Source organism: Fukomys damarensis, unplaced genomic scaffold (assembly GCF_012274545.1).
Source record: "Fukomys damarensis isolate Sample0158 unplaced genomic scaffold, DMR_v1.0_HiC HiC_scaffold_5, whole genome shotgun sequence".
Classification (NCBI taxonomy): domain Eukaryota; kingdom Metazoa; phylum Chordata; class Mammalia; order Rodentia; family Bathyergidae; genus Fukomys; species Fukomys damarensis.
In genome coordinates, this window is record NW_022900917.1 from 3,767,651 (window position 1) to 3,794,477 (window position 26,827).

The window sequence follows — 26,827 nt, forward strand, 5'->3', positions numbered from 1 at the left end:
GTGCTGGGCCACCGCGGGGCGCCTGGCAGGTGCGGAGGATTTCTCCCCAGGGATTCTGCAGCTTTGGGCCTTACGGTGCATTGCGATGTCCTTCCTGTGAAGGGAATGGTGGGATCTTAATCCTGTTTCTAAGTGTGACGTGAACGAAGTATGTTAAAATTAGCAAAGCACTTTAGACTCTAACCTCAGCACGGCATTCTGGGAAAGAAACTTTTCGAGATGATCTTTGGAAACTCTTTTCTGGTAGTTCAGTTATTACTACAAGTTAATTTCTGCCTTGAGAATTAAACCTACAGAAACGGTTTGTCTTAAGAGTTAGGTGATACACCTTGCTTAATGTATGTCTCTTAATGTTTGCAGACTGCTGTTTGGGCTGCAAAAGTAACAAAGTTCTTCCCTTAGGGAACTCAGTTGTAGGCTTGAGATGTAGCCATATGAAAGATAATTCTAGGCAACATCAAATGAAGAGCACAGGACATAGATAAAACCATATACATACAGGTAGACTACCAATATAATTAGGGATCACTGATGACCACTTACAGCTGTAAAGGTTTCATGGAAGATTAGGTCCTGGGTTTCCCATAAAAGAATTCATATCCTGACAGTTAAAGGCAAGAAACCAGTCTATGAAGGAAAATTCCTAGAAAAGGCATATAACCTTCACTGTGTGTTTATCAGGAACGAGGCTTTAGATGCCTTCTCATTAGCTATACTGTGAATTTATTAGCCACTTAATACAAATAAGGATAGCAGATATTGATTAACTTGCCAAGTCAGAAGTTGTTAAGATGGGTCTGGGATTTGAACCCAGGCAGTGCAACTGTAGAACCCTCTGGAGTTTAATCACTCACCGTACTACTTTCACTGATCCCAAGAATGCAGTGGCTGAACACAGATAAAAGGATTTTGGCCTTGGCCACAGGTGTGGGCCTGTGTGCCTTGACGTCTGTCTTCAGCAGGTATGTAGAAGGGTTGCAATTGAGGTCATCACTGAAGAAGTGTTGATGGCCTGGTGGCTTTAGGACAGTGCTACAGGGCAGGAAGGAAAAGTACCTGACTGGATTCGTTATCTTGGCGAAGCGGGACAGTACTTTATTGGGAAACCAATAGGATTGAGATCACAGGTAAGGGGTTAAGATCAGATAGAAGGTCTCGATCTAGGACTCAGAGTCAGACTTTGAAATGATAAAGCCCACAGCGCTCTGGCCGGGTTGAAAAGCCCTCAGTTTCGAGTCTGGGGCTGGCAGGTCCGGGGCTCTGATGAGAGGACATAGGCCAGAAGGACCATGCTAAGTGGGCTGGGAAGGCTGGGAGGACAGCATGGAGTAGCTGGCTATGTGCCAGAGGCCACTTGGATGGCGAGCTCAGGAGATGAGCTACAGACACATTCTGACTTTAGAGATGCTGAGAAATGTGCTGCTTAGATACAGTTTATTGTTTAAAAAACAGTGGAATTCATGAACATTAAAAAAATGAATAGGGCTTATTCTATATCCTTTGATACTAGCATTAGTGCCAAACTTTTAAAAACACATTGAATACCGGAAAGAATTATTCTTTATATTACTAAAAATAAACATTAGAATACATGTTTATAAAATTGAAAAGGAAGCATTTCCAGACATATCTTAAGGGACACTTCTGTAGTTACTGAGAAAATTTGGACTTTTATATTGGTTGGGGAGGGAGTCCAAATTGAGATCAGTTGCCAAATGAGAAGGCCAGAAACTTGTTAACTTTTAAAAATAAAACGAAAAATTTACGGGTATTAAAGTCGTGGTTTTGTGAGTAGAAAAGGTAATAGTGACTAAGCCTTTTTATGAATAATGACTCAACCCCTAGAAATAAGAAGGGAATCTTCCTGGATTTTAAATCCTATCTTCTTTATTGTTGGTGCTGGAAATTAATAATAATAATAATAATAATAATGCCCAATGGTATGGCTGTGAAAGGGTTATAGAGCAGAGAAAAACTTAGGAAGATAAATGGAAATGCTGTGTAGGTGAGTGGTGATCGCGTCAGCGCTGAATAACCTACTGCGATTTCCATGCTTTCATATAAGCCCACTTAATACAATTAATATTTAGCAACAAGAGGGTTACTCAAGTATGTATGTGGTATTAAACCAAACGTAAATTTTTCACTGAGTTCTTGAATCTAGGTTCTCACACATGCTGGTGGGCCCTCTACATTGAACCACACTCCCCAACCCCGGAAGGTGCCAGGTTTTGAGACCTCTTTTAGCCCATGTATAAGCAGTGCCCCGGGACTGGATGCTAGGAGTGAGATCAAGACGAGAGGGGAGAAGCCTGAGCCGAGCACAAGTGAGCCTGCCTGGTGGCTGGGAGGCCACCGTGTTGGGAGGAAAGCGTGCCTGTAAAACAACCTGTAAGGAGGCCAGGAAAATCGAGTGGCAGAGAAGAAAAACGGGAGGATTTGTGAAAGCAGCCAGAAGAAGAGCTCTTTGGAAGGGAAACGGGTTAGCTGCCGCAGAGCGGCTGTAAGGGAGAAGACTCCAGAGTGCCCTGGGAGAGCCCTCAGCAAGCGCCTGAGGGGTGCCCGGGCCCAGGCCGGATGCAGCGGAGGTGAGAAAGTCCGACTGTGGTTTTCTCGTTTGCCAAAACATAAAGGGGGAGACACTCGGGAGGCTTCAGACAGGGTGATGCTCGTGCTCTGGGAAGGAGGCCGAAGATGGATGCTGAGTGACGGCTCCCAGCAGAACGGGGGCCGGAGTGTGGAGCAGCGTCCCCAGCTGTGCGGACCAGAACCCTGCGCACGAAGCGGGTTTGACCTTTGCCGTTTCGTCGGACACAGGCATGGCTTCACGGCACCGCTCTTGTTCTTGGTATTTGTGATGTCATCTATATTTGCCTTCCATTCCAGCCTGCTTTAAATTAAGAAGTGATGCTATCGATCTGCTCAGTTGGTTCTATGACCCATCTGTGGTTTTTGAAACGTCATTACAGAGCACCGGTAGAGGGATGGTTTTATTAATCAAAGGAGACAAGTTCTTCATCTATGGTGAGGAAAGGATGTGAAACTCCCATCCAGCACATCAGGCAGTGCAGTAGGGTGTAGTGCAATTCTTTTTTCAAAGCCAGTCCGTTGTCTTTCCTTTCAGTATGGCTCTTTCCCATGTATAAAACTTTTTTCTCTTCATTGGTGTCTCGGCACCTTGTAGTGCTGTCACAGGCCATTTCCACAGTGATGGGAAAGGCACTTAGGTGTGTGTACTAATTTTTCACAGGCAGATGTTTTTAAGACAATTACAGAGTTTTTTGGACTAAACAAATTTACTGTATGTTATCCTTACAGCAGTTTTACTTTGACATTAAGGAAGCCCCAGTCAAGGTCCTCTTCTACATTATTTTCCCTGATTTTTTCACCTTCGAGTTCTTTGTACTTTGGGATGCCCAAAGTTCTTTTCCAAAACATATATTTGGTTATTTTGGGCAGAAAGCCTGGTGCACTTTAATCTCATTTCACGCAGTTACATTGTGACAGGTTAATGATGAAAGAACCTCAACTCTTCCTCTTTTGCTGGGCGGCAATAAACAGTGTTTCTTTGCCAGGCTCTGTTCTACCCAGTAAAGTGGAGCCAAGCAGACAGGAGTTGAGCTATGTGTGGCCGGAGGACTGTAATTTATAAATGTTCCGGAAGGCAGTCTCTGTGTGTATTTTGAACTAAGTTTATATGCTTTGACCCACATCAGTTCCCTTCTCATAGTTAATTCTAAGAGAACATGATTTTCACAGATTGTTGTGCACATATCAAATAGAGAAGTGATTGTATAAATCATAGGTTACCTGAGATGAGAAAAAACACATTTTAGAAAGTCTTATTTTTGGAAATTATTTTTATAGTAAGGAGGAATGTTTATAAGTACTCTTGAGTCGGGGAAAAACAGTATAAAAACTACATATAATAAGTTCTAATTTTAAACCTACAGTGTGACAACGTACAGTAGTAATTACGCGTAATACAGAATGTCTGCTGCTGAGATACTTTTACACCTAGGATCCAGTAACTTCTCACAACAAGACATCATTGCTGCCGCATCCTTCTTGTGATTTTCCTCACGCGTGTAGCTTTGTAAACAGTCCTTCACCCGGGTTCTCCTGTTACCTAACAAACATGGAATGAGGAGTGCCGAGGTATGATCTAGAGTATATTTTTTACAAAACTGTCAAGAAGACTGCTGTTTAAAATGCCAGTGCTGCTTGAAGATTGATGGTTCCCTAAAGCAGGAAGAAGGCTGTGTGAACAGAGGCCGGCTGGTCTGAGAGTTACAGCATCGAAAGGACACGTTAGGGAGAAGGCTTCCCGGTGAGCCCGGTGTCTGCGTAGGCATCCGCAGGGACAGAAGTGTTGTTCTCGGAGCTGCACGGAGCGGTAGAACAAGAGCAGCTTTGGAAGAGCTGAGGAAAGCTCACTCAGTTTTAGTGCAGGATACCTGCCTGTCCTCTCATGAGATTTTGGGTGTTGGCTTGTCCATGCGTGTCCCATCCATGTCCATCCCTGTGTGTCCTTGGGCACATGTGTTTGGGAGGGGTCTGTTTACCTTGTTCCCCTCATTCTCCTTCCGGTCACCTTTTATTTAGGTGATGCTAGCGGTGTTTATGCAGTTTGGGGTTCCTGGCTAGTTTATTTTTTGAATAATGTATTTTGAAACTTCAATCCTCAACCTTAAAAATAGCAAAAATAAAACTGAATTCGGCCGGTTCCGCCGCCTGCCTCGCAAGCTCAAGGACCCAAGTTCGATCCCCGGTACCAAAAAAAAAAGCTTAATTGTTGAAATCTGTTCACTTAAGAGACATAGGTTATTTAAGAGCTAGTCTAACACTTCCTAAAGTGTTACTTAAGGGCTTACGTATCTGATTATGTAACATCTGTGTGTGTACATGGTTCTGAGCTGGAACTTTGCTGTCACCTGTGTCTTAATGCAGTGAGTGATGGACTGGAACTGAGACCAAAATATAAAGGGATTCTCCATTGCTTGGCTACCATTTGGAAACTTGACGGACTGCGGGGACTTTATCAAGGAGTCACCCCAAATGTGTGGGGCGCAGGTTTATCCTGGGGACTCTACTTCCTCTTGTGAGTATACCTGAGAGATTTCACAGTATTAAATGAAAGTCAGTCTTTGTTTTGAGTGTGAAGAAGGATGAGGCATTTAATCAGTTTCTCTGAGTTAGACGAGTCAGAGTAAATTGGCTTTTGGTTTCCTTCACTGCCACTTCTCAAAGGCATTTGGCCTGGAAGAAAGTTTAATGGGAGAAAGGTGAAGAGGTGAGGTGGAAAAATACCTTACATAAGCAGTTTCCGGGTACTCAGGAAGGTAAAGTGTGTATTACTTACGTAAGCTGAATTCTCACAGACTAGAAAGAGAACTCTTAAAAACTTTTAGTTAAAGCTGTTTGAAAAACAGCTAAATCGAGATAATTCACAGTACACTTGCAGGGCTCCTGCAGGATTTTGTCCCTTCCATTACTCCTGAGCATTTTTAACAGCTAAAATAGACTAGAAAATGTCAAATAACTGAGTTTGTTACTAGTTAGTAATTTTATAAAGTGCTTCAGAGACTAGAAAAACGTGAAACTAAAATGAATCCTGTGAATTTCATTTCTCTTTGGTATCCAGTTTTTTAAAGAAAATCATTAAAGCTTTTTTCCACTTTAAAAGAGGTTAACTCTAGAGTGTCACCTAAGTGGGACATTCCATCAGTCCGAGAATACTGTGAGGGAGGGACTTTAAGGGACTTTAGCTCCTTGCCGGGGTCCCCCCAGCGTCTGAATGGCCTGGAGAAAGGTCCCAGTGGAGCAAGGCGGGCAGGATGGGACAGGTCCGGGTCCTTCAGGAAGCACAAGCATGGGGCCTTTCGTAGGAACAGCAGGCCGAGGCAGGCGTTGCCCCTCTGTACCTGCTCCGCCACCTCCCCAACGCCTTCAGCTCTCAGGTGGCATTGTCACTTGAAGAAGCTTCTGTCAGATGCCCTGAGGAGAGAGACAAACCAGTCATAAACGTTCTTTAGGTGAAGGCAAAATAAAACAACCTTAGTGGCCTGGCCTGGTGGTGCACGCCTGTAATCCAAGCACTCGGGAGGCTGAGGCAGGAGGAGCGCTGTGAGTTCGAGACCAGCCTGGGCTACATAGTGAGTTCAAGGCCAGCCTGAACTACACAGTGAATGAGACCCTGTCTCAAAAAAACCCCCCCAAAAAATTGAACCTCAGTACTATTTAAGTATGTTTCTTATTTTCTCTCAAGACTGTATATAGAGAGGTGGAGCTGTACGCATGTCTCTCCCCACACACGTGTGTGATCTGTGAGTCTGCGGTGTGGAGATTCTCAAGTTCTAAGGGCGAGTCATAGGAATGGGAGGCTTGTGTGGTGAGGAGTTCTTACAGCAGAGGTATCTTAGAGATACTGGTGATCTTTGACAAGGAGCACGGTGAAATTGTGGTTAGGAGTAACAGGCCTGTCTTGGCATGATGGTGCACACTTATAATCCTAGCATCCAGGAGGCTGAAGCGGGAGAAGCCCAAGCTTGAGTTCCGTGTCTTGCTGTCACTGCCCCCACACTCACCTCTTTCCCACTGAGCCATTCCCGTCTCCGTGCGCAGCTCAGTGCTGTCTTGTACCTAGGCCTCTGTGACCTCAGCTGTGGTCTGGGGCTCCTTGCAGCACTGTGTTTTCTGTTGTGATTGTGTGCGTGCCAGGGGTTGCCCTCGTGAAGAAAGCGCTCTGCATATATTGTCTTCCATCTGTGAGAAAGGCAGGTGATACCTGAAGACAGGTGCGCCACCCACGTTTATTGGGTGCCTCTTTGGCTTCTCCGTTTCCTGGTTTCCGGGTTGACTGCCGTGTGTGAGGGCGTAGCGATGCCCTTTGAAGTGTGTCCATTCTTAAATAGGGTCTCGTCCTTCACCTGCATCCCATCCCCTGCACTCCGCAGCCAGTGTCACTGAGTTATTTACCCATTAAAACGGGCTCTTCTTACACCTCCTTCAGTTGTTCATGTTTAACTCTTCTAGTTACAATGCCATTAAATCGTACAAGACAGAAGGACGATCCGAACGGTTAGAGGCAACAGAATACCTCATCTCCGCTGCTGAAGCTGGTAAGGCACTGTGTGAGCTGTGAAACGCCACCTTCCAAGCAGACTTCCATGTTTTCCTCTTTGAACACCAGAACTTAGGTATGCTTATCGAGCTATATTAGTTAGGTACCATGTCAAACTTCTTAGAAAATGGGTCTTCTTACTGAATACTCTTGATGGGTTTAAAAAACTTTACTTATCCCAGAACTTTGGAAGGCTGAGGCAGGAGCCTCAATAAGCTTGAGCTTATTGAAGAGGCCTGGGGATGTAGCTCAGGGAAGGGGCCTGAGTTCCATCCCTGTTACCACAAGAAAAGGGGAGGGAATTTAGGAAAGTTTTGAATCCCTGATGTTAAGATTTGGTGTACCTTTCTTTATAGTTTCAGTTTTCATATTATACAATCTGGTAGTCTTGTTTCATGTCCTTATATGTGTGTGCTATCCAGAAGGAAGAACAAAGTAAGACCCAGGAGTTTTTATAAATCCTCCTTTGATGTCTTGGTTTCTTAATGTTTGCTGGTTGATTTTAAAGCAAGAACTGTTTTTTTGGTTTTTGTTTTTTTTGTTTTTTTTTTTTTTGGTACTGGGGATCAAACCTCGGGACCTTGCACTTGTGAGGCAGGCGGCAGAACCACTGAGCTACACCCTGGCCTGTCTTACTCATTTTTAATAAGTAGCTGCTACCAGAGACCTGAATCCTAACAGGACTCAATAAATATTTTTTAATAAATGCCTCCATAGGAAACTCAGTACATAAGAAACTTTTTCATTTGCTTAAATGCTTCTTTTTATAAACTGTCACTTTCTGTAGAGGGTGACTTACTGCATTGCCTAGTTGATTTTGGATCTGGAGCAGTCGCCTCCTGCGGTCTGCCGTGTCTGCGCCCTTCCTCTGCGCAGACCAGCGCTCAGCAGCCAGGGCAGCTCTGCCATCCGTACCTCGGGGGCGGTGTCGGCAGTGCCGCTCCCTTCTCATTCACCCCGCGCAGCCCCATGCGCCCACAGACTTTTCCTGACTGACCGACTGACCGACCAAATGTCTGGTACCTGTATGCTGAATAGCCTTGTTTAAATCTGATTTTAGGAGCCATGACCCTCTGCATTACCAACCCATTATGGGTAACGAAAACGCGCCTTATGTTACAGTACGGTGGTGTTAACTCCACACAGCAGCGATACAAAGGAATGTTTGATACACTTGTGAAAATATATAAGTATGAAGGTGTGCGCGGATTGTATAAGGTAATGAGTCACCAGTATGCTTTGGACGGCTGAAAATTGGACTTTGTGTTGGTGCTGTTGTCTCACTTTCTCTTGCTCTGTAATCAGTCCTTAAAAAAGGCCAAACATAGGTAGGACACCGTTTAGTGAAAACGGAAATCTGGCGTGTGAGGTCACACTTCACCCTAAGCTGCTCGCTCACAGCCCTAGATGTGTCACAACCTGGCAGCAGGGAGCTGAGACTTTGCCGGTTCCTCTTCCGTGAGTCGGGCTTATCTTCCTGGGGACTGTATTCACCTCAGATCTTACATTCACTGAATAAACGTAACAGAACCCCTCGCTCCTTGCAGTCCTAGTCCTGGTCGGTTTGAAATGTCTTCCATTGGTAACTCCTCTTCTCTTTCCGGTCTCCCACCCTCCTGCCTGTCACTCCTACCTGTGCATAACCCTGTTAAATGTTTTTAGGTCACCCAGAGTTTAAAATGAAAATGAGGCTCATTGAATTTTAGTGTTTTCAAGTAACGCGCAGTAGCTTTTAAAGTCAGCTTAGTGTTATGAATTACTGACCTAGGGGCCACAATTGTAGAAATGAATGGACTGTTGTATTTCTTCGATCATTTGCCACGCTGTTTTAGAGTATTTGTTCAGTGCCTTGAATTGTCATTGCCGTCAGCTGTTTTCCAGAACTTAGCCTCCCTCTCATACCCAGTTCCTGACAGCGTAGGTCATCTTTATATGTGTACTAGTGAAAGAAAAACTAACACAGGAAAATGTAAGCCTTAGTTTAAAAAATAAAGAGCCTGTGATTTATACAAAACTTAAATGAATTTTCCTTAAGTACTATAGTAAGAAGAGAGACAGTGTTTCCCTTCCACACTTCCTGGAAAGCTGTTTGACTTTGCTGTTTTCTGTGCCCCTAGGGCTTTGTCCCTGGGCTGTTCGGGACGTCCCACGGGGCCCTTCAGTTCATGGCCTACGAGCTGCTGAAGCTGAAGTACAACCAGCATCTCGAGCGGCAGCCGGAAGCACAGCTGGTGAGAGCCCTGTGCCGCGGCGTCTGTGGGAGGCTGTGTGCTGCCCTAGCAGCCCGGGCTCTGCCACCGCTGTGCTGTAAGGGTTTTCTAAGCCGATGACACACAGGCGGAACACATAATCACACAAAATCTGCATGGGGTGGGATACTATTTTTCACTTAACAGTTCTTTTAAGTGAAATTTTCTGTGATTTTTATGGAAAAGCATTCTTTTTGTCACTGTAGAGCACAGCAGAATACATATGTGTCGCAGCACTTTCCAAAATATTTGCAGTGGCAGCCACGTATCCATACCAGGTGGTGCGGGCCCGTCTGCAGGATCAGCACGTGTCTTACAGCGGGGTGGTGGACGTGATCGCCAGGACATGGAGGTGAGCCAGCAGGTCCGAGGCCGAGGAGCTGCCTTACGTCTTTTCCTTGTCCGCTTGACACATTTGCGCAGCAAAAACCAGTTGCCTGTGCCGATTAACGGCTGATGGGCTCTGCTTCCCCTTTAATCCCTGTAAGGCTTGAGTCCTTCATTTGTAAAATTAGACTACGTGGGCTGACAAGAGTTGTTATAAAAATAGAATTAAAGCTGAGCGTGGTGGTTTGGGCATATTAATCCCTGCTCCTCAGGAGGCTGAAGCAGGAGAATCACTAGTTAAGAGGCCAGCCTGGGCAATTTAATGACACCCTATGCCAAAAATATATAAAATGAGACTTGTGAAAGTGCCTTGAACGTGCGTGGCAGGTTTCTAGGTCCTGTCCCATTGTAGGCTAGTGGTGGTGAACCGGTGGCATGTGTGCCACGGTGGGCATGTGTTTCTGAAAGGTTCACCATCACTGTTCTGTGCACTAAAGAGACAATGTCTCCTTTGTGTGTGTGCTGAATTGACTGTTGTGTAGTGTTCACATAGGTGTGAGCTTTAAGGCCCGTGTGAGATCATTTCAAACCCCTGCATGTGTATTAACTTAAAAGTATTAAAGCTGGTTAATTTAAAACACTTGCCAGTTTATTTTTGAGACTCCCACCTTCTCCCTCAGTTCGTGAAAGAAATACGTAAACTGCATTCCTTCAGTGCACTGGAAGGTGAGGTCTGCTGCTCACTCCATGCCCTGTGTCTGGTAAAGTCTTGTGTTTTCAGCCTTGCTTTTTAAGAAATTAAGCATATGTCTATTTTTCCCTCTAAAGGAAAGAAGGTATTGGTGGATTTTACAAAGGCATCGCTCCCAATCTGCTAAGAGTGACTCCAGCCTGCTGTATTACCTTTGTGGTCTATGAAAATGTCTCACATTTCCTACTCAACCTTCGAGAAGAGAGAGTAAGCTAAAAGAAAATAATCGTGTACCTCTGCACAAGGCGGTAACAAGCTCGGGCGGAGAGCGCCGCACAGCAGCTCGTAAGCAGAACTGCGAGTCCTCGCACCGTTTCTGTAGTCTGCCTTCTGCACCTGTACGGGACTCGACTGCCTCTGCACGTCCGCCCCCATTTCATCATGAAAGCAGAGGTGGACTTGCAGCCTTTGTAAACGCTGCTTTTTCTGATCTCCGCCTTGGCTGGCTCTAAGGCTGACCTTGTGCAGTAGCAAGCCCGGGGCCGCCCAAGGGTGTCAGGGCTCCCCCTGACCTGGGGTGCGCCCTCCCCTGCCCGGGCCGAGTTGTTACTGGTGAGAAGAGAGCCCTCGGGTGCACTTCAGCTCAGCTCCCCGGGAACGCACTCGCTGCTCTGAGAAACGTCTGCCGTCTGTTCGCATTCATGGTTAACTGCAGAGGAACCGCCGTAGTTTAGAACATAGTCCTGACTTGAGGCTTTTACTTTCTTTTTATTTCTGGAATGAGTACTTAGGGTTTCAGTTTATAAAATCTGAACATTTAGGGTGCAGCTGTGTCAGCCTTTCTTTAGGCTGTAAATCACTTGTCAGAAATGCAGATGCTGAAACGTTTGAAATGTTTGTTAACAGTGGAAATCGAGAAACTCCTTTCACTTGGATTTATGGATCCAGATCTCAAATAAATGAATTTGAACCACCAATATAAGTTAAAGTGAAACACAAATTAAGTTAATGGCCATTACTGAGTTTACTTAAAATAAGTTACTATAGATGTTTATAAACACAAAGGTCGATCCCAGAAGGATCTCAGTAAGCCAAATGTGGTGTAATTCCAGCACTCTGGGAGGCTGAGGCAGGATGGTTGCCTCAGGAAAACTTAAGACATTATCTCCAAAGAAAAGAACTGGGGATGTACGTCAGTTGCAAAGCCCTGAATTCAGCCCACTGAACCACAAAAAAGAAAAAAAGGCAGAGTAATACTGGTATTTTATTTACTATAACATCTGTGAAGTGCTGTGTTGCACTCCTGTTTGTTGTAAATAGAACATTGGTGTTTTCAAAGCCATATTTAAATGGGTTTTTGAAGACAGGACTATTTTTTATATACTGGAAATTGAATTGTTTTTAAAATAAATATGAAATGATAAGTACCTTATTATATTTAATATCTTGTAACATGGACAGGAATATTTTGTAAGTGTGATGTATTCTTAATTCTGGATTATATTTCAGTTATATGCAGTGCTATTAGTCAAGTAGAAAGATAAGCCACACTTCCCTGAAAATAAGACTGAGTCATATTAATTTTTGCTCCAAAAGGTGCAGGAGGGCTTATTTTCAGGGGCGTCTTATTTTTTGTGTGTACAGAAATCTGCACTCATTCAAACACTGTCATGTCATCCTCTATAACAACATAACCCCCAGAATTCTGGCCTGAATTTCCTGGGACTCTGCTTCCTGTGGAAACACTGGGCCCAGTCTCTCCTGTCCAGCAATAGAGCTCTCCGTACCAGAGCACTCTTGTCCACATAGCCTGTTCGTGTCTCACCAATATAGCACGGACTGGTCTGTGGAGATTCACGTGAGACATGGCCTCTCCTCAAGCGCACACATCACTCCTCCGGAGAAGCAGCCTCACCAGGGCCTGGGACGAGCCAGGCTGGCTTTGAGGGGAGAAGGTGGGAGGGCGTCCCACCGGCCCTGGCTGTCAGGCTCCCGAGGCGGGCTCCTGGCTGTAGAAGGTGCCCCAGCCCAGGATGGCTTCAGAACAAGGGTAGAGGGGAGTGTCAGCAGCTAGGGGCTGGTGACAGGTCTAACAGGCGGTCCAAGAGGTGTGGAGCTGGGCCAGGGAACTCGCAAGCCTTGTCAGAAAGACACTTGTGTGTCGAGAGCCCCTGGCAATCGTGTGGGCAGAGGGCGGACAGGACTGGTTCAGAAGTCACAAGTACCCAGGCAAGCGCTGGTGGCAGCTAGACACACGTCAATGGAGTCGGGCGCTTCACAGCTTGACAGGAACTGCACAGGGCTCACGAGGGTGAAACGGGAGCTGGACCAGGGGAGGAGCTGTTGCAGGGCATGTCGGCAGCCGTGGCAGGAGGGCCAGGCCCCGAGAGCAGCGAGTCCCCAGTAGGTGCATTAAATGCCAGGGCAGCTGTCGGGCCGGAGCCAGAACATGAGGACTCGGCCCTGCTAAACTGAAAGTAATTAGGACAAAGCCACATCCTAGGTGGCAGAGCAGGAACTGAGCAGACGGCAAGCTGACGTGGAGGGAGTCACCAGCCAGGATCACACTTCAGTGGACGGGGGTGGCTGCCCATGGGCATCAGGCAGGTTCACGTTACAGAAACGGGGGCCGGGGGGTGGCTGCAGGGTTCCTGTCCTCCAGACCTCTGCTGGACTTCAGCAGATAAAGGAAAGGTGGAGAAGTTTAAGCCTGAGAAAGTACTGTGAATTTAGACAGGAGATGGGGGAGGTCGGCAAAGGAAAAATCAGAACACGACTATCGGGGAGCCCTTAAAGATACAGAGAGAGGCCAACAAACACCAAAAGGGCGCCTGGCAGCCGTGCACCGAAGACGGCAGCCACGGGCAGCGCAGGGTGCCACACCTTGTGAGAAGGTGGTGCCTCTGTGGCCGGCGGTATTTAGAAGTCACCTCCAAACATCACAGTCAAAAGGGAAGCCACTTAACGGGACGTATGAGTTCATGGGTCTTCGGAGTTCGGTTTTTCTGTTGGATGTGGACACCAATAAAAATAACGTTCTCCAGAAAGTACGTATCATTAGCACTTTTATAGCAAAGTCTCAAGTGATTATAAAACAGCTTCAGGAAATAAAATACTGTGAGCTTCTTTACTTAACCTTTATGCTGTTTTATAAAAATGTGTTAGGTAATGTGCAGGATATCACTTAAAACTTCCATTTCTTTCTGAAGGGATAAATAAGAAATAGACTCTACAAGTACGAGCAATGCATTCCCGCCACTGGCTGCCCAGTCTCCACTTCTTTCTTCCTGGAGAGCTGGCCGGAATTTCTTTTTGGAAACTGCCCTCTGCCCTCTTCAGCTTTCTGATCTAGACGGAATCAACTTCACCTGCCCAGAGCACCCGCCGGGCAGGGTCAGCTGGAGCACACTGACTCCGAGCCTAGTGGTGAACAGTTCAGAACCGGCGCGGTCACCTCCTCCGGCCAAAGCGGCTCTCACAAAGGCCCGTTTCCTCCGCACGCGGACGCAGATGCTCTTCGCTGCTGCAGGAGTGAGCACACGTGTAGCTCACGGATCTCCTGAGAGCCAGTTTGAGATCATGAGTTGGGCACAGTGTGTCCCAGATGGTGTCAGTGTCACAGAAGGAGCAGTGGAAACTGGAAGAAGGACGCGAAGTTCTGAGTCCCACGGTACAGGGTTCCGGGTCGCCTTCCTCCCTGGCAGTTCCTACCTCAGGAGTTTTCTTTTGTTTTTTTTTTTTTTTTGGTACCGGGAATTGAACTCGGGTCCTTGCGCTTGGAAGGCAGGCCACCAAACCGCTGAGCTAAATCCCCGGCCTTCTCAGGAGTTTCCAACTGACTGAACAGTAAATCTCTCCTGAGAAACCAGTCTCTTTGGGTGTTTATGACCTGCCGCCACGGAAAGCCCCCTCCACGGAGAGCCTGTGCTACCCTGCACTTTCCAATCTGTCACGACGGTGGCCTCTTTTCTGTGAAATGGATGTCACCTTAATGAACTGAGCACTGGGGGCCCCTTTTGTGTCATATTTCTCTAAAGCACCCGGAAAAACTGACACCTGTTGTTTTTGTCCGGAAGCCCGCTGGCGGAATAAGGTTCAGGGGCCGGGACTAGGATGGCAAGGTGTGGAATCACCAAGCAGACTCCGCGGAGCCGGGGTGGAGTCGGGATATTTGGCACGTGGTTATTGGCCACAGGTTAGTTTTTGGATTGCGTGCTTTAGGGGCTGAGGAGAACGGACTCAGGACTTCAGAGGTTTTTGAGAGGAACAGTTTATCTAAGGTCAGATCTCTACACACCTGAGGGGGCGGATTATTCCAGCCCTAACAGGCCTCGGAGTTTTCTCATGAAAGAGATGGGTGTGGCTCTCCTGACTCACCCAGACATTAACCTGATCCTCAGTTCCCCTTTTGTCCTTGACTCCAGAGCCTCAGCCTAAAGGACCACACTTTTATGATTGTTACTGGCACATCTGATCTTTAAAGAACAATAACAATATGCCAAACAAGGTTAATACATATGGGGATCCCAACATCAATCCACGTATCCAACTACTCAAATTATTCCATCCAGCCTGAATTTTTGACCAAATGGTAGCCCACACATTATTTAAAGTTACAACATCTAACTCCTGGGTATTAATTCCTCCCAAACCAAATTTAACTGGCTGTAAATTGAGTACAGCTGTGCGGACATCTTGAAATAGCAGGGTAGCTGGTTGACCATTGCTGCTGTCGGCACTTGATTTTGTGAAGTGACTGTTGCCATTGTGGCAGAAATAGCTGCCACCATGGAAACAATAAGGGCGGAAACTTCAAAATCTTTTACGTCGGGGATTAAGCCCAAGATTAAAGAGAAGATCTGAATTTTCTCATTCCATATGGAGATCAACAGGGACCCAAACGGCCGGGGGTGTTCTAGCAAAATATAAACTCCAAGTTTCTGTATGATTAAACAAAGAAGGATCAATACAAGGGGTAAAACGAACATGAAAGGGGAAGGTAGAACGAGATAGATAGGGGGTTAGGTACTTGCCGATTTGTCCAGGACGAAGGCACTGCGGCAAGAAGGCTGTTCTTGGGCGCTCAGCAGCCACATGGGGCCAGGGACTGCACAGCCCCCATCTCGCTGGCCTTGACCCAGGCTTGCAACCCACTCAGCCCTGCTGGGCCCTAACGCCCCCGGAGAGCGGGACCAAGAGCAGCCTGGGCCACGGGATCCACAGTGGGAGGCAAGGACAGCGGAGGCCGGGGAAGACAAAAGGACCTTCAGCCACTGCATAGCTGTCGGACTCGGCCCCGACCAGGCTTCCCTCCCGGTTCAGCAGGCCCAGGAGCCACGCAGCTGCAGGACTTCACTCTGAAACTTTTTTGGAGCTCTCAGGTGCGCCGGACCGGACTTTGGAGGAGGAGGATGGGCGGCCCGGAGGCCGAGGACAACGAAGCCATCCTAAGGCCCGATCAAAGTAGTTTCTCCTCCTCCTCCAAGAAAGATGGCAGCGCACCGGGTGGAGGCCGCCTTCTTGGACCGGAAAAGGCAGGCTCTTCCGGATGACCATTATTCCAGTGAGGAGGGGGTTTGACCGGAAGTGAGACCAGGTGGGGCTGACGCTTCTGGGGAAGAAGAAAGTGGAAGAGACAGCCCACCCGTGCCAGCTTTTTTAAGAGGCTTTTGTCCGCCACCTTTAGAGCGCTCAGGGGGCCCTACACTCACCTGAGTTTGGGCTGGAAATGCCTTGGGCGCCTTTAAGGCATGAGGACCCTTTACTAAGGCGGCCTGTACCACCGTTCTTGACTCATGACATTACCCGTGATGGGATCCTCACCCGATACTTCAATCTTTACCCAGTATACGCGAGTCCCCTGGTTGGGCGACAATTGTTGTTTTCCTCAGTGAAACAAGATTCAGGGTCCCGGACTGGGAGGGCAAGGCCCACCAAGCACACTCCGGGGAGGTTTCTAGAACACTTCCGCTTTATTCAGCAAATGCACAAGCTTATATAGGGTAAGGCGGGGGTGGAGCCAGGATGACACTACTGGATCGCCATTGGATAGGGTAAGGCAGGGGCGGAACCAGGGTGAAGTCGGGATATTTGGCACATCGTTATTGGCCACATGTTAGTTTTTGGATTAGCTTTAGGGGCGAGGCGAATGCAGTCAGGACTTTAGAGGTTTTTGAGAGGGACGTTTATCTGTCTAAGGTCGGATCTCTACACACCTGAGGGGGCGGATTATTCCAGCCCTAGTAGGCCTCGGAGTTTTCTCATGAGAGATGGGTGCAGCTCTCCTGACTCAGCCAGATATTAATCTGATCCTCAGATACCCACATGTGTGATTCTGTCCTCATTCTCATGCGCAGCCTCCCCGGGCACATGGGTAGGGGTTGGTAGGACATAAATCCTCATAATCAGATCTATTCTGGGCCTGTCAGGTTTCTCAGCAGCCCTCTTTGTCTCTTCCCTCCAAGTCCAGCCAAACCCTTAGTGACTCCATGAATTTGTACAGCCTGAACTGCACAGTGAGCTCAAGGCCAGCCTGGACTACATAGCAAGACCTTGTTTTGGACAGATAGATAGATAGAAGATAGATAGATAAAAGGTAGATAATAGATAAGATAGATGAAAGATAAGAGATGTTTTATTAATGAATTTTATTTTACCCCATTCGCTCTTCAAGCCCCCTTCCCCTATGTACAGAAGCTTTGTTTCCTTTTTTCCGTCTAGTTTCACTTTTTTCTTGTTCCTTCTTCCTTCCTTTTTCCCTCCTGCCTTGTTCCCCTTTCCCATTGAACACCTTCTTCCCATTTCCCAACATCCATTTTATAGATGATAGAAAGTTTTCCTTCATAAACAATTTGGTTACTTGGAGATACAGGTCATAATAAAGAAGGCAGAATACGGCCGGGGATTTAGCTCAGTGGTTCCACTGCCTGCCTCACAAGCACAAGGTCCTGAGTTCGATCCCTGGTACCAAAAATCAAAACAAAACAATAGATACTGATTCTATTTACGAATTTTGGAAGTGTAAGTTGGTCTGCTGGCATTCCAGACTTTATTTGGACACATTAGGAACTCGTGCATTTGAACACGTGTGTAGGTCTCAAGCTGTCACAGTTACCTTTACTGATGAGTCAGTCAAGTCATCTTTGCCAGCGGAGCAATTCAACCGGCCCCTCAGCACCTTTTGCATTATCTTCCCTGGTCACCTCATTTTCCAGAAGTACAAGGTATTCCAGGCTTCTATGATACATTTCCTGCTCCAGAGCTAGTGTCACTGTTAGGGTTTGGATCTAAAAGTCCCCTAAAGGACATGTGTTTGGTCACTTGGCTTTTGGAAGGTGATTGGGTCATGGATCCCATGGATGAATAGATTAACTCATCAGTGGGTTAATCTTTTGATGGGTTCATCATCTGATGGTAGTATCGAGAGGTAATGAAAACTTAGGCAGGGGGCCTACTTGAAGAAAGTTGGGGTTGGGGCCTGTGTCACCTTGGGGCTGTGATTTGATGCCAGCTGCTTCCTCTCTGGCTCCAGTCTGCCATGAGGCAAGTTTCTCTGCTCCTCACCATGATATTCTGCTGACCACAACAAGCCCAGGAGCAAGAACCAAGTGACCATGACCTGAACGCTCTGAAACTGAGCCCAGATAAAACTTTCTCGGCTACAGTTTCTCAGGTCTTTTGTCACATACACAAATAGCTGACACACTCACTCAAGTGTCAGGGATCCTTAACTCCACAGGGCTGGTCAATGCTCCTGGGCCTTTCCTGTAAACAAAGCCAGGCAACTTTGTCCTTATTGTTTTCCAGCTGTGTCCAAGATAAAGGCCTTCATGAGCCCATGCTGGGCCCCAAAATCTACTTATGTTCATCAGTCTACGCCTGTCCAGCCTGCAGGAATTTTTTCTGATCAGAGTGACTGTATTTCCTTTGATCTCTACCACTCTCTTCAACACTTTTATTTTTATATATGTTTGATCCTTTATACTAAGTAAGCAGTTTGAGGTCCAACTCTGTGTCTTTTCTATTCTTTGTTAAACTCTTAAAGTGCTCATGTTTCCTGAGAACTAAACACCTTTTTTCTTTGTATCCTTCACAATGCAGAACCACAGTATACATGTACTAAAAATTCATATATCAATAGTTGAAGGAATAAACACAAAATTAGATTTATAGTCAGCCTTTCAGATATCAAGTGCCAGCAACTCCAACTTGAATGGCAGGTAGGTTAAAGATATTAAAGTCATTTGAAATGTGTTTTATTTAACAGATGTAAAAGAATCCTACACACAACTTGTAGAAAGACTGGTAACTTTTTTATCTTTAAAACTGCTACACTAGGAGAACAGGAAAAACCAAGCACCACATGGAATTCCAAACCACGGTTCAGGGGACGGGAACATGAAGAAGGTCTTCTGGTCGTCTAAGACCCTGACACCAGATTTGGTTGAAGTAAAATGGATAAACTAGATCTAGAAGCTGTGTGAGATTACACTTCGGTCTGTAAACATGGCTACCTTTGTTTTCCACTTAGATGTATATGTATACACTTTTTCAAATACCATTTAGAGGAACCGTTCGAAGGTATAATTACAGAAGGAGGTAGAGAACGAAACTGAAAGGGTTCATTTGGGCAGTTCTTCGATAATGATGCGCGACACAGAATTCCAGCCTGTGGAGGCATCTCCTTTGGGGTAATCGGAGCAGGTCCCAACCCAGATGGCGATGTCCACGAGGCCAGCGCTGATCCCTTCGCAGAGTCCTTCCACTGCAAGACACAGCACAGCCGGGCTTTCTTTAGTATGAGAGCAGAGACACTCACTCTGCATTGACTTCAGAAAGCTGGACGACAGTTCTGTTCACTGGAAAGCTAATTTAAAATTCTAATATATGATAAAGGCCTCATCGTAAAGTTTTTTTCTCAGTTGGTATATGAATATTTTTAAAGGTGCTGACAGCTTTTCAAAGATGCTGTTCAATGTAAGCTGAACAGGCGGTTTTCCTGCAGGTTTCAACCATAAAGCTATACTTGGTTTAGGTACAGAGATGTCCTAAAACCAAAAAGCACTTTATCTGACTAGACAAAGAAAGCCTACACTTTTAAAGCCAAGACCTCCCAACTTTGCCAGAGGCCTGACCCAAGAGATTCCAGGCTTTTTGTGGAAGGCTCTTCCTACCACCTGTCTGTATCCTTGATGCTATTCACCCAGAACAAAGGGCCACTGTAACACTAGCAGGAGGAAATTCTAGCATACGGCTCTTCATTCTGGGAATCCCGTCTTACATAGAATTTCCTCCCAGTAAAAAATCCAAAAACCAAAAGCCCTGCTTTACTTCTCTGTTCTGATGCTTTATTTACCATCATGCATCTTTTCACACGCCCTCTCAATTTCCGTATGGGAACGTGCAGCCTGCATTCCATCTCTCCCACATCTGACACTCACGGTCCTACGCCAGGCTGAGAGACACGTCGCCTGCGGTGTCTGTGGGGGAAGGAACTGGGTGGGAGGCTCCTTGGGAAGATGAGTCCTGGAGCGCAGGGAGTGCCGTGCGTGGCTCCACTTCCGTTCGGGGCCTCCCAGCTGAGGAGATGCCTCTGACAGCTGCCATGTGAGTGAGAACAGGGCTTCCCTTTAGGATCCGCAGCTGGCCCTGGCTCAGGCCTCTCACTGTCAGGAGAAGTGGGCAGTGGGCATGTGAACTGCGAGCCGGTGAACATGCCCAGCAGTGCTCGTGTTTTCCCGAAGCCTCGCCATTCACGGCCTGGAAACCTGCATTCACCACCCTACAGCCTCTCGGGTCAGAAACGCTCCGGCCCACACACAGAGAGCCAAAGGGTCACCTCGTGACCACTAACAAACCAAGCCATGTCTGTTGAACAAGGGCGCGTCAACAGTTGGCTGTGGTAACGCAGCATGGCAGCTTGTCTGGCACCTAAAATACGTAGGATTTAGAGTTCTGGACCTGGACGCGGGTGAGAGACGACAATCAAAGATTTGTCAAACCTTGGCCCGGCCAAGCTGCTGTCCTCCTCTCACGCGACAATTGACAGCGCCCTGCTGTCCTTTCCCTCAAGAAAGAAGCTCAGTGTAGAGTAACCAGCAAGTCAATTTAAGTAGAAACTGTTATTCACAACAGATTACTTGTGACAGTCCACCCACTTGATCATATCAAATGTGTTCCTGCGCCGCTCACTGCTAGGCAAATGCTTTGGTAAAAGCTTTATAAAGTTTATGCATATGTGAGCCACAGCCCCTGGACCTAAGGCTTGCACTACAGAAAGATATTAACACACTTTTAAAGATAATATCACAGAAAGCACTTGTTTGTATCAACTAGTGGCTAATGGTATCTCGATTTTTCATATTTTAGGGAGCTACTCAGCAGGGAAGTGGCTTCTTCCTCTCCAGCTCATGTTTGTGAGAGAGAGGGGAAGCTTTCTGACTCAATCACAAAGACAGCCCGGCTTTACATAAGGAGGGGCTGGGTGGGAAACCCTATTGTCCGGGCTGCACCCACAGCCTGGAGTCCGGCTTCCCAGACGCGCGGCCCATCCGCGGACATCTTCCAAGCTCCCAGCTGCGAAGGAGCATGGATAAGGAGATTTCAACCCTGGTCATCAGAATCACCACAGGATCTTTTATAAAATATGTATGCTAGGTCGCAGGGCGTGGTGGCGCACGCCTGTGATCAGCCCCGAGGCTGATGTAGGAGCGGTGCCATGAGTTCAAGACCAGCCTGGACTGCACAGCAACACCCTGTGTCAAAGACAGAGGCCCAAGGGGATCGAGCCGGCCCTTAGGGATGGCGCCCAGGCATCGCACATTTTTGTGAGAGATCCCTAGGTGATTCTGCAGTGCAGCCCGGTGGAGAAGCGAGAGCGCGCACGGCCGGCGTGACAGTGAGACCCGGGCCCAACTCTTCGCGGCACCGCCATACGCACCGGAAGAAGTGCGGTGGATGTTAATTGTTGAATTCAGCTCGGGGCTTCCTTGATCCAAGTAAATGATGGCTTCGATGGGGAGCGGCCCGGCGCACTCAGCCCCGTTGAAGGTGAAATACCAGCGCTGGCAGCAGGCGCCCCTGCACTTGAGCCGCAGCGAACCGCTGAACAGGACGCGCAGCGCGCTGTGGGAGCGCATCTTGGTGAAGGTGCACTCCTGCGGGACAGAGGGTGAGCGGGGTGAGCCGGGCGGCCCTAACCACCGCACCTCAGGCCACTTCCAAAGCGCGACTTTCACAGAGGAGACTCCCGACCCAACAGTAGGAGGCTGTTTTAAACAAACCAAAGTATGGTTTTTCCTCTTTTTTTGCTCCATTTAGTGCTTCTTTTCATTTTACCAAACCATCCAATGCCAGTCCTTTTGACCTAACCGGTCCATTTTTCTTGTTTAAAAAATGACAGCCAAGGGCCAAGTACACGGTTTATGCAGTGACAGCAGCTCAGGAAGGGGCGCGTCTGCCTCCCGCAAGGTTACCCTGGGCCGCGCGCCCTTTCTGAGCTTAAGCAAGCAGTGCGCTGAGGGGAAGAGAGGCCGGCTTTAGCCTTCGCCTCTACCACGAAACCGTAAGACCTAAATGTTTTTCTCTCTCTAATTGGCCTGTGCACCATCTGTCTTGTCTTTGGGTTTTTGTTGGACCACTTTTGCTTGCAGAAAGGCTCTGGTAAAATGTTCTGACCACTGCTGAAAGAAGCTTGAAGACATATTAGTGATTTATAATCCATAGGATCGCTGATAGAACACAGCAACTTTTGACACTCCTTATCAATAACTATAAATAAGCAACCAATCTATCAATGTCAGGTGTTTAATAACCAGGCAGTATTGCCAGGCATGGTGGCATACACCTGTAATCCCAGAACTTGGAAGGCTGAGGCAGGAGGGTCACCATGAGTTCGAGGCCAGCCTGGGCTACATAGTTAGTTCAGGGCCAGCCTGAAGTACAAAGGGAGAACCTGCCTCAAAAAAATAAAACAAAAATAATAGTAATCAGGCAACATTTTGACAAAATGCTTTCTAAGAAATCACACAAGCCGGGCATGGTGGCACACGCCTGTCATCCCAGCACTCAAGAGGCTGAGGCAGGAGGATCACTATGAGTTCAAGGCCAGCCTGGGATACATGGTGAGTTCCAGGTCAGTCTCAGCTACATAGTGAGACCCCGTTCCAAAAAAAGAAATCACACATGAAAAGGGAAAAGGTCATTGTCACCAAAACTGTGGAAGCCACATGGAAATCCAGTTACCCAACTCCTTCACAGATAACAGCAGAAAGAGCTGAGCTAAGGAGCAGGAATAATGCACAGACTGCATTTAAAAACATGAGTTTCATGAACATAAAATCTCTTCCACTTGCCCAGTGGTAGTGGTCACTAAAGTAGGAAGTATTAAGCAACACACGTGGCCCAAGCAGGGAACTGGTCCCAAAAGAAGAAAGAGGCTACAAAGGGTACCAGCTCCTCACGCCTGCCCCTCCTGCTGGTCTTGCAAAAGCAGAGGTGACTGCATGGGGAATCCAGGCCACCAAGTGCCGAAGGTAATTCAGTCCTGCACACCTCCCGCTGGGTCCCTAAGGGTACCGGTCAGAGGAAGGACCGGCACTGCAGACTCCCTTCTGCAGATAGTTCCTACCATGTGGAGGTTCCTGGAAATTTCTTCCTACCTTTAGGTCTGAAGCCACAGCAGAGTTCCCTAGACCACCTGAATTTAAGTGCACTTTAGGACAAGAATTAGCAAGTGGCTTACCATCTGACCTGTGTTCTCATTTTATTTTTTTGCATTAAAAAGCTATTTTAGATGTTATGGTTCAAAAATCTATGGTGATTTATTTGTCTTAGAATACATTTATAAAGTAAACTCAGAAATGTTATCACTTTTCCATTGAGTTGAAATTTGAGTTGAAAGTCATATGCTGTTTTTCACCTTTTAAAAAAGTATTTTAGGGGCCAGGGATGTAGCTCAGTGGCCTGGCAAGCGCAAGGTCCTGAGTTCAATCCCCAGTACCAAAAAGAAAGTTTTTTAAGTTGATTTGTTTTATTTTTTGAGACAGGGTTTCACTTTGTAGTTTTGGCTGGCCTTGACCTCAAGGTGATTCTCCTGCCTCAGCCTCCCAAGTGCTGGGATGACAGGTGTGCGTCACCACGCTCATCATGTTTTTTAGTTGAAAAAACAATATAATCTCATCTAAAAGTTAATGCTCAAATATGAAAACTGGTTTCTTTTATATCACCTTTAAGGGAGTCTGGACTTTACTTACTGCGATCTTTCCAAGATCTATGCCGTAGTTCAGCGAACTCCAGGAGCACTGCTTGTAGTTGGGGGTCCAGGACTCCTCAAAGCTCTCCCTCAGGCATTCGCCCTTCTCTCCTTTGAACCCATCCCGGCCGGGGATCCCGGGGGTACCGGGGATGCCGTTGGCACCAGGGCTGCCGTCACGTCCAGGCACGCCCGCTGGGCCCTGCAGGCAGGCGCCCAGACCGTTGTACTGCAGAGGAGGGAGGGAGAAGCAGGTCACTCAGGGCCCAGGGTGGGGCAGTCAGACGCGCGAAAGTTCCCGGGGCTCCCCTGGGCCCCTCTAAACTAACCGTGACTTCCCGCCTATGTCTACTGCACAAACGTTACACACGCATCAGTCAAAGAGAACAAGCACACCTGATTTTATATAACTTATTCCAAGTTCAGTCTTCTGGTTCTTTTCTTCCCAACCCCACGTCTTGTAAAGGGACTTGGATTTTGTAATCCTACTTTTTTCTTTTCTTTCATTCTTCCTTTTCTTTCTTTTTTTTTTTTCTTTTTTTGAGACAGGCTCACTAGGAAGGCCAGGCTAGCCTTGAACTTTCGGTGATCCTCCTGCCTCATCGTCCTGAGTGCTGGGATGACAGGTGTGTGCCCCTTGCCTGGCTTCACAATTATCATTTTGCAGTCTACCATTCTGGGATGCTTTTTCCCTAGTATTAATATTACTTTAATAAAAATCTTTATCCATACAGCTTTTCTGTTCTTTTGAATTATTTTTCAAAGGCAGGTTTCTAGGAATGATTATTGAGAAAAAGTTTAGCTGCCCATAATTCTCTCTCATGGAACAAGCACCTCCTCTCCATCTCCTCCTCATTTTTGCGTAGAGGAAGCGACACTGCAGCAGTGCTTCTGGCCGACCCCAAGGGGGACAGAGGGTGGTGACTGCAGTAGTTCTGGACCAACAGTCCTTGTCAGGGAGCAGTGAGTGGTCCCCAGAGCACCCGGAACCGGAAGTATGATCTCCTCCTCATTTTTGCGTAGAGGAAGCGACACTGCAGCAGTGCTTCTGGCCGACCCCAAGGGGACAGAGGGTGGTGACTGCAGTAGTTCTGGACCAACAGTTCTCGTCAGGGAGCAGTGAGTGGTCCCCAGAGCACCCGGAACCGGAAGTATGAAGGGTCCTGCTGCGTGCCGTGGGTTTCCTGCACAGTTTAAAAGAAGAGGATTCTGAGCCCGTTTCTTTGGATTTCCACCCTGGCTCCTGGGGGACAGACAGTCACTCCCCATTTCTGGGCCTGCCTCCTTATCCGAAGATGGAGATTCACCAGGACTCGTGCTCCAGGGAAAGGAGCCTCGGACACACTGAGCAGCTCTGCAACTGAGCTGCACCCCAGCCCCAGGCTCTTCTTCGGCACTCCTGAGCTCTAAAGCGAGTGAGGTACAAAATGTGCTCAGGACCCTGCTGAAGCCCAGTGGACACGGCAGGCACCAGGCCCCACCATTCTGCTGACCCTGACCAGCGTGTCCACACCCTCACTGGGTCTGATTTGAGGACGAGAGCAGCAGCAAGGCCGTGGGCCAGTAGGCTGAGGCCACACACACGGCCATTGGACCAGTGGCAAGGCTACGCTCTGGGCACCACCTGTCCAGTGCCTGAACTGGCTGAGACAGGGGTGCCCCTCATTGGCCCCCAAACCCCAGAACATACACTCACATCTTTCACTTTAACATTTCCCCTATTGTTTTGTTTGTTTTATTTTGAGAAAGGGTTCAGCCTGGCCTTGAATTCACTATGTAGCCCAGGCTGATCCTGAACTGGTGGAGATACTCTTGCCTCAGCCTCTGAGTACCAGGATTACACCTGTACCACTGCACAGGGCTAACATTACCCTAGTTGTGTCAACTCTCTACTCCCATCATACAGTCCAGCAGGGACAAGCACCAGGTTTCCTTATGTACGAAAATCATTTTACAGCTTATCTTTTAACTTCACTGCCTGGGCATGGACTCGATCAAGTTATGAAAGGCGGTCATCACACTGTGTAGGGAGGATCTTGAGCTCCCAGACTGCAGCCAACAGAGCTCTTCTCACATTGCCAGTTAGGATCTGCAATTAGGACTCGAGTTCTCTATGACTTTGACATAGTTACTTGGGAAAATGACTATAAGGAAAAAGGGCACAATTGCTTATTTACTGTTAGAGAAACAATAACAAAAGTATTTCAAGATTGCAAAAGTAGAACCCGGGATTTAGCTCAGAGGTTCCACAGCCTGCCGCACAAGACCCTGAGTTCGATCCCCGGTGCAAAAAAAAATTGCTGAAGTACTTGAAGACATGCCAGAGTATAAAACACTTTAAGTTAGATATGTTTTAGGCTTAATTTTCATGTTAGTCATTTATATTCACTTTGGCTGGCACATAATCTCCATGATTGGGTGTATATTTAAAAGTGGGAAGGAAGAAACTTGGTATTTTCTTCACAGTGATTCCCCTCATTTTCTGTGCTACCAATCATCTCAACATTCTGTGCCCGCCCCCCAGGGGACACTGGGCAATGCTGGAAACATTCTGGACTGTCACACTGGTCCCCACCAGCCACCTGGCTCTGTGTCCGCGACAGCAGGCCCGTCAGCGTGGCTGAACGTCACCTCCGCATCTGACAGCTGCTTGCCAGGGACCACAGCCGTCGTTGCCCGGGTTCGCAGGCACAGGCAGGTCTAGGTCCTCTGAGCCACCTGCCCCTCGCAGGCAGGATCCTCAGCAAGGTTTGCAATCAGCGGCACGGAGCGCAGTCCCCGCGGCGTCCACCAGGGGGCAGAACGCGGAAACGCGAAAGGAGGGCTTTGAAAGTCTCGTACAAAGAGGTCGCTTCATGGCGCCGGCTGGACCCCTCTTAACGACTATGTGGACTTTTCGGTCACCAGGCCACACCCAGTCGGAGGGTGACCGGGGCCCGGGCGCACGGTACTCTTTTCCAGGCCGGGAGAGAGTTGCGGGAAACCACAGGTCCGGTACTGTAAATCCGCGGAGAGGGAAATTGCAGGCTTGCTGGGAAGGGAGTATTTTGGGCGCCGCGCCCACACGTTCGTAAAACGCGGGGTACGCGCGAGCCGGCTCATCTGGTTCACTTCTAACAATTTAGGCCCTTAAAATAGAACCGCTCTCCGGGCAGTCCGCTTCGAGGGGCAGCGGTGCACAGGGT

General features: G+C 47.6%; 2 protein-coding genes across 2 annotated transcripts; one reads left to right on the forward strand and one right to left on the reverse strand.

The window, feature by feature from the left end:
* Positions 1 to 879: 879 nt before the first annotated feature.
* Slc25a32 (solute carrier family 25 member 32) lies at positions 880 to 11,367 on the forward strand. The gene is made up of 9 exons (XM_010612130.1): positions 880 to 962; positions 2,263 to 2,327; positions 2,397 to 2,848; positions 4,845 to 5,101; positions 7,036 to 7,121; positions 8,184 to 8,341; positions 9,241 to 9,354; positions 9,579 to 9,724; positions 10,528 to 11,367. The coding sequence occupies exons 1-9, from the start codon at positions 880 to 882 to the stop codon at positions 10,664 to 10,666; spliced, it is 1,500 nt and encodes a 499-aa protein (XP_010610432.1). The 3' UTR covers positions 10,667 to 11,367.
* Positions 11,368 to 17,150: 5,783 nt separating this feature from the next.
* Positions 17,151 to 26,499, reverse strand: Cthrc1 (collagen triple helix repeat containing 1). Its single transcript, XM_033759713.1, has 5 exons — positions 26,409 to 26,499; positions 24,588 to 25,048; positions 23,644 to 23,871; positions 21,330 to 21,546; positions 17,151 to 19,154 (listed from the first exon to the last, which is right to left on the reverse strand). The coding sequence occupies exons 1-5, from the start codon at positions 26,497 to 26,499 to the stop codon at positions 19,012 to 19,014; spliced, it is 1,140 nt and encodes a 379-aa protein (XP_033615604.1). The 3' UTR covers positions 17,151 to 19,011.
* Between the last annotated feature and the right edge of the window lie 328 nt (positions 26,500 to 26,827).

Bases quoted from the DNA above. Each gene is read 5' to 3' on its own strand.
- Cthrc1 (XM_033759713.1), bottom strand. From the start codon at position 26,499: ATGAAGCGACCTCTTTGTACGAGACTTTCAAAGCCCTCCTTTCGCGTT. The intron at 23,872-24,587 runs GTTGGTCCAGAA...CCTCCTCTGCAG, and splicing joins ACTGCTCCCTGACAAGGACT to TACAACGGTCTGGGCGCCTG. The intron at 21,547-23,643 runs GTAAGTAAAGTC...TCTGTCCCGCAG, and splicing joins TAGATCTTGGAAAGATCGCA to GAGTGCACCTTCACCAAGAT.
- Slc25a32 (XM_010612130.1), top strand. From the start codon at position 880: ATGCAGTGGCTGAACACAGATAAAAGGATTTTGGCCTTGGCCACAGGT. The intron at 2,849-4,844 runs GTATTTGTGATG...GAGCTAGTCTAA, and splicing joins CGGCACCGCTCTTGTTCTTG to CACTTCCTAAAGTGTTACTT. The intron at 8,342-9,240 runs GTAATGAGTCAC...CTGTGCCCCTAG, and splicing joins GTGTGCGCGGATTGTATAAG to GGCTTTGTCCCTGGGCTGTT.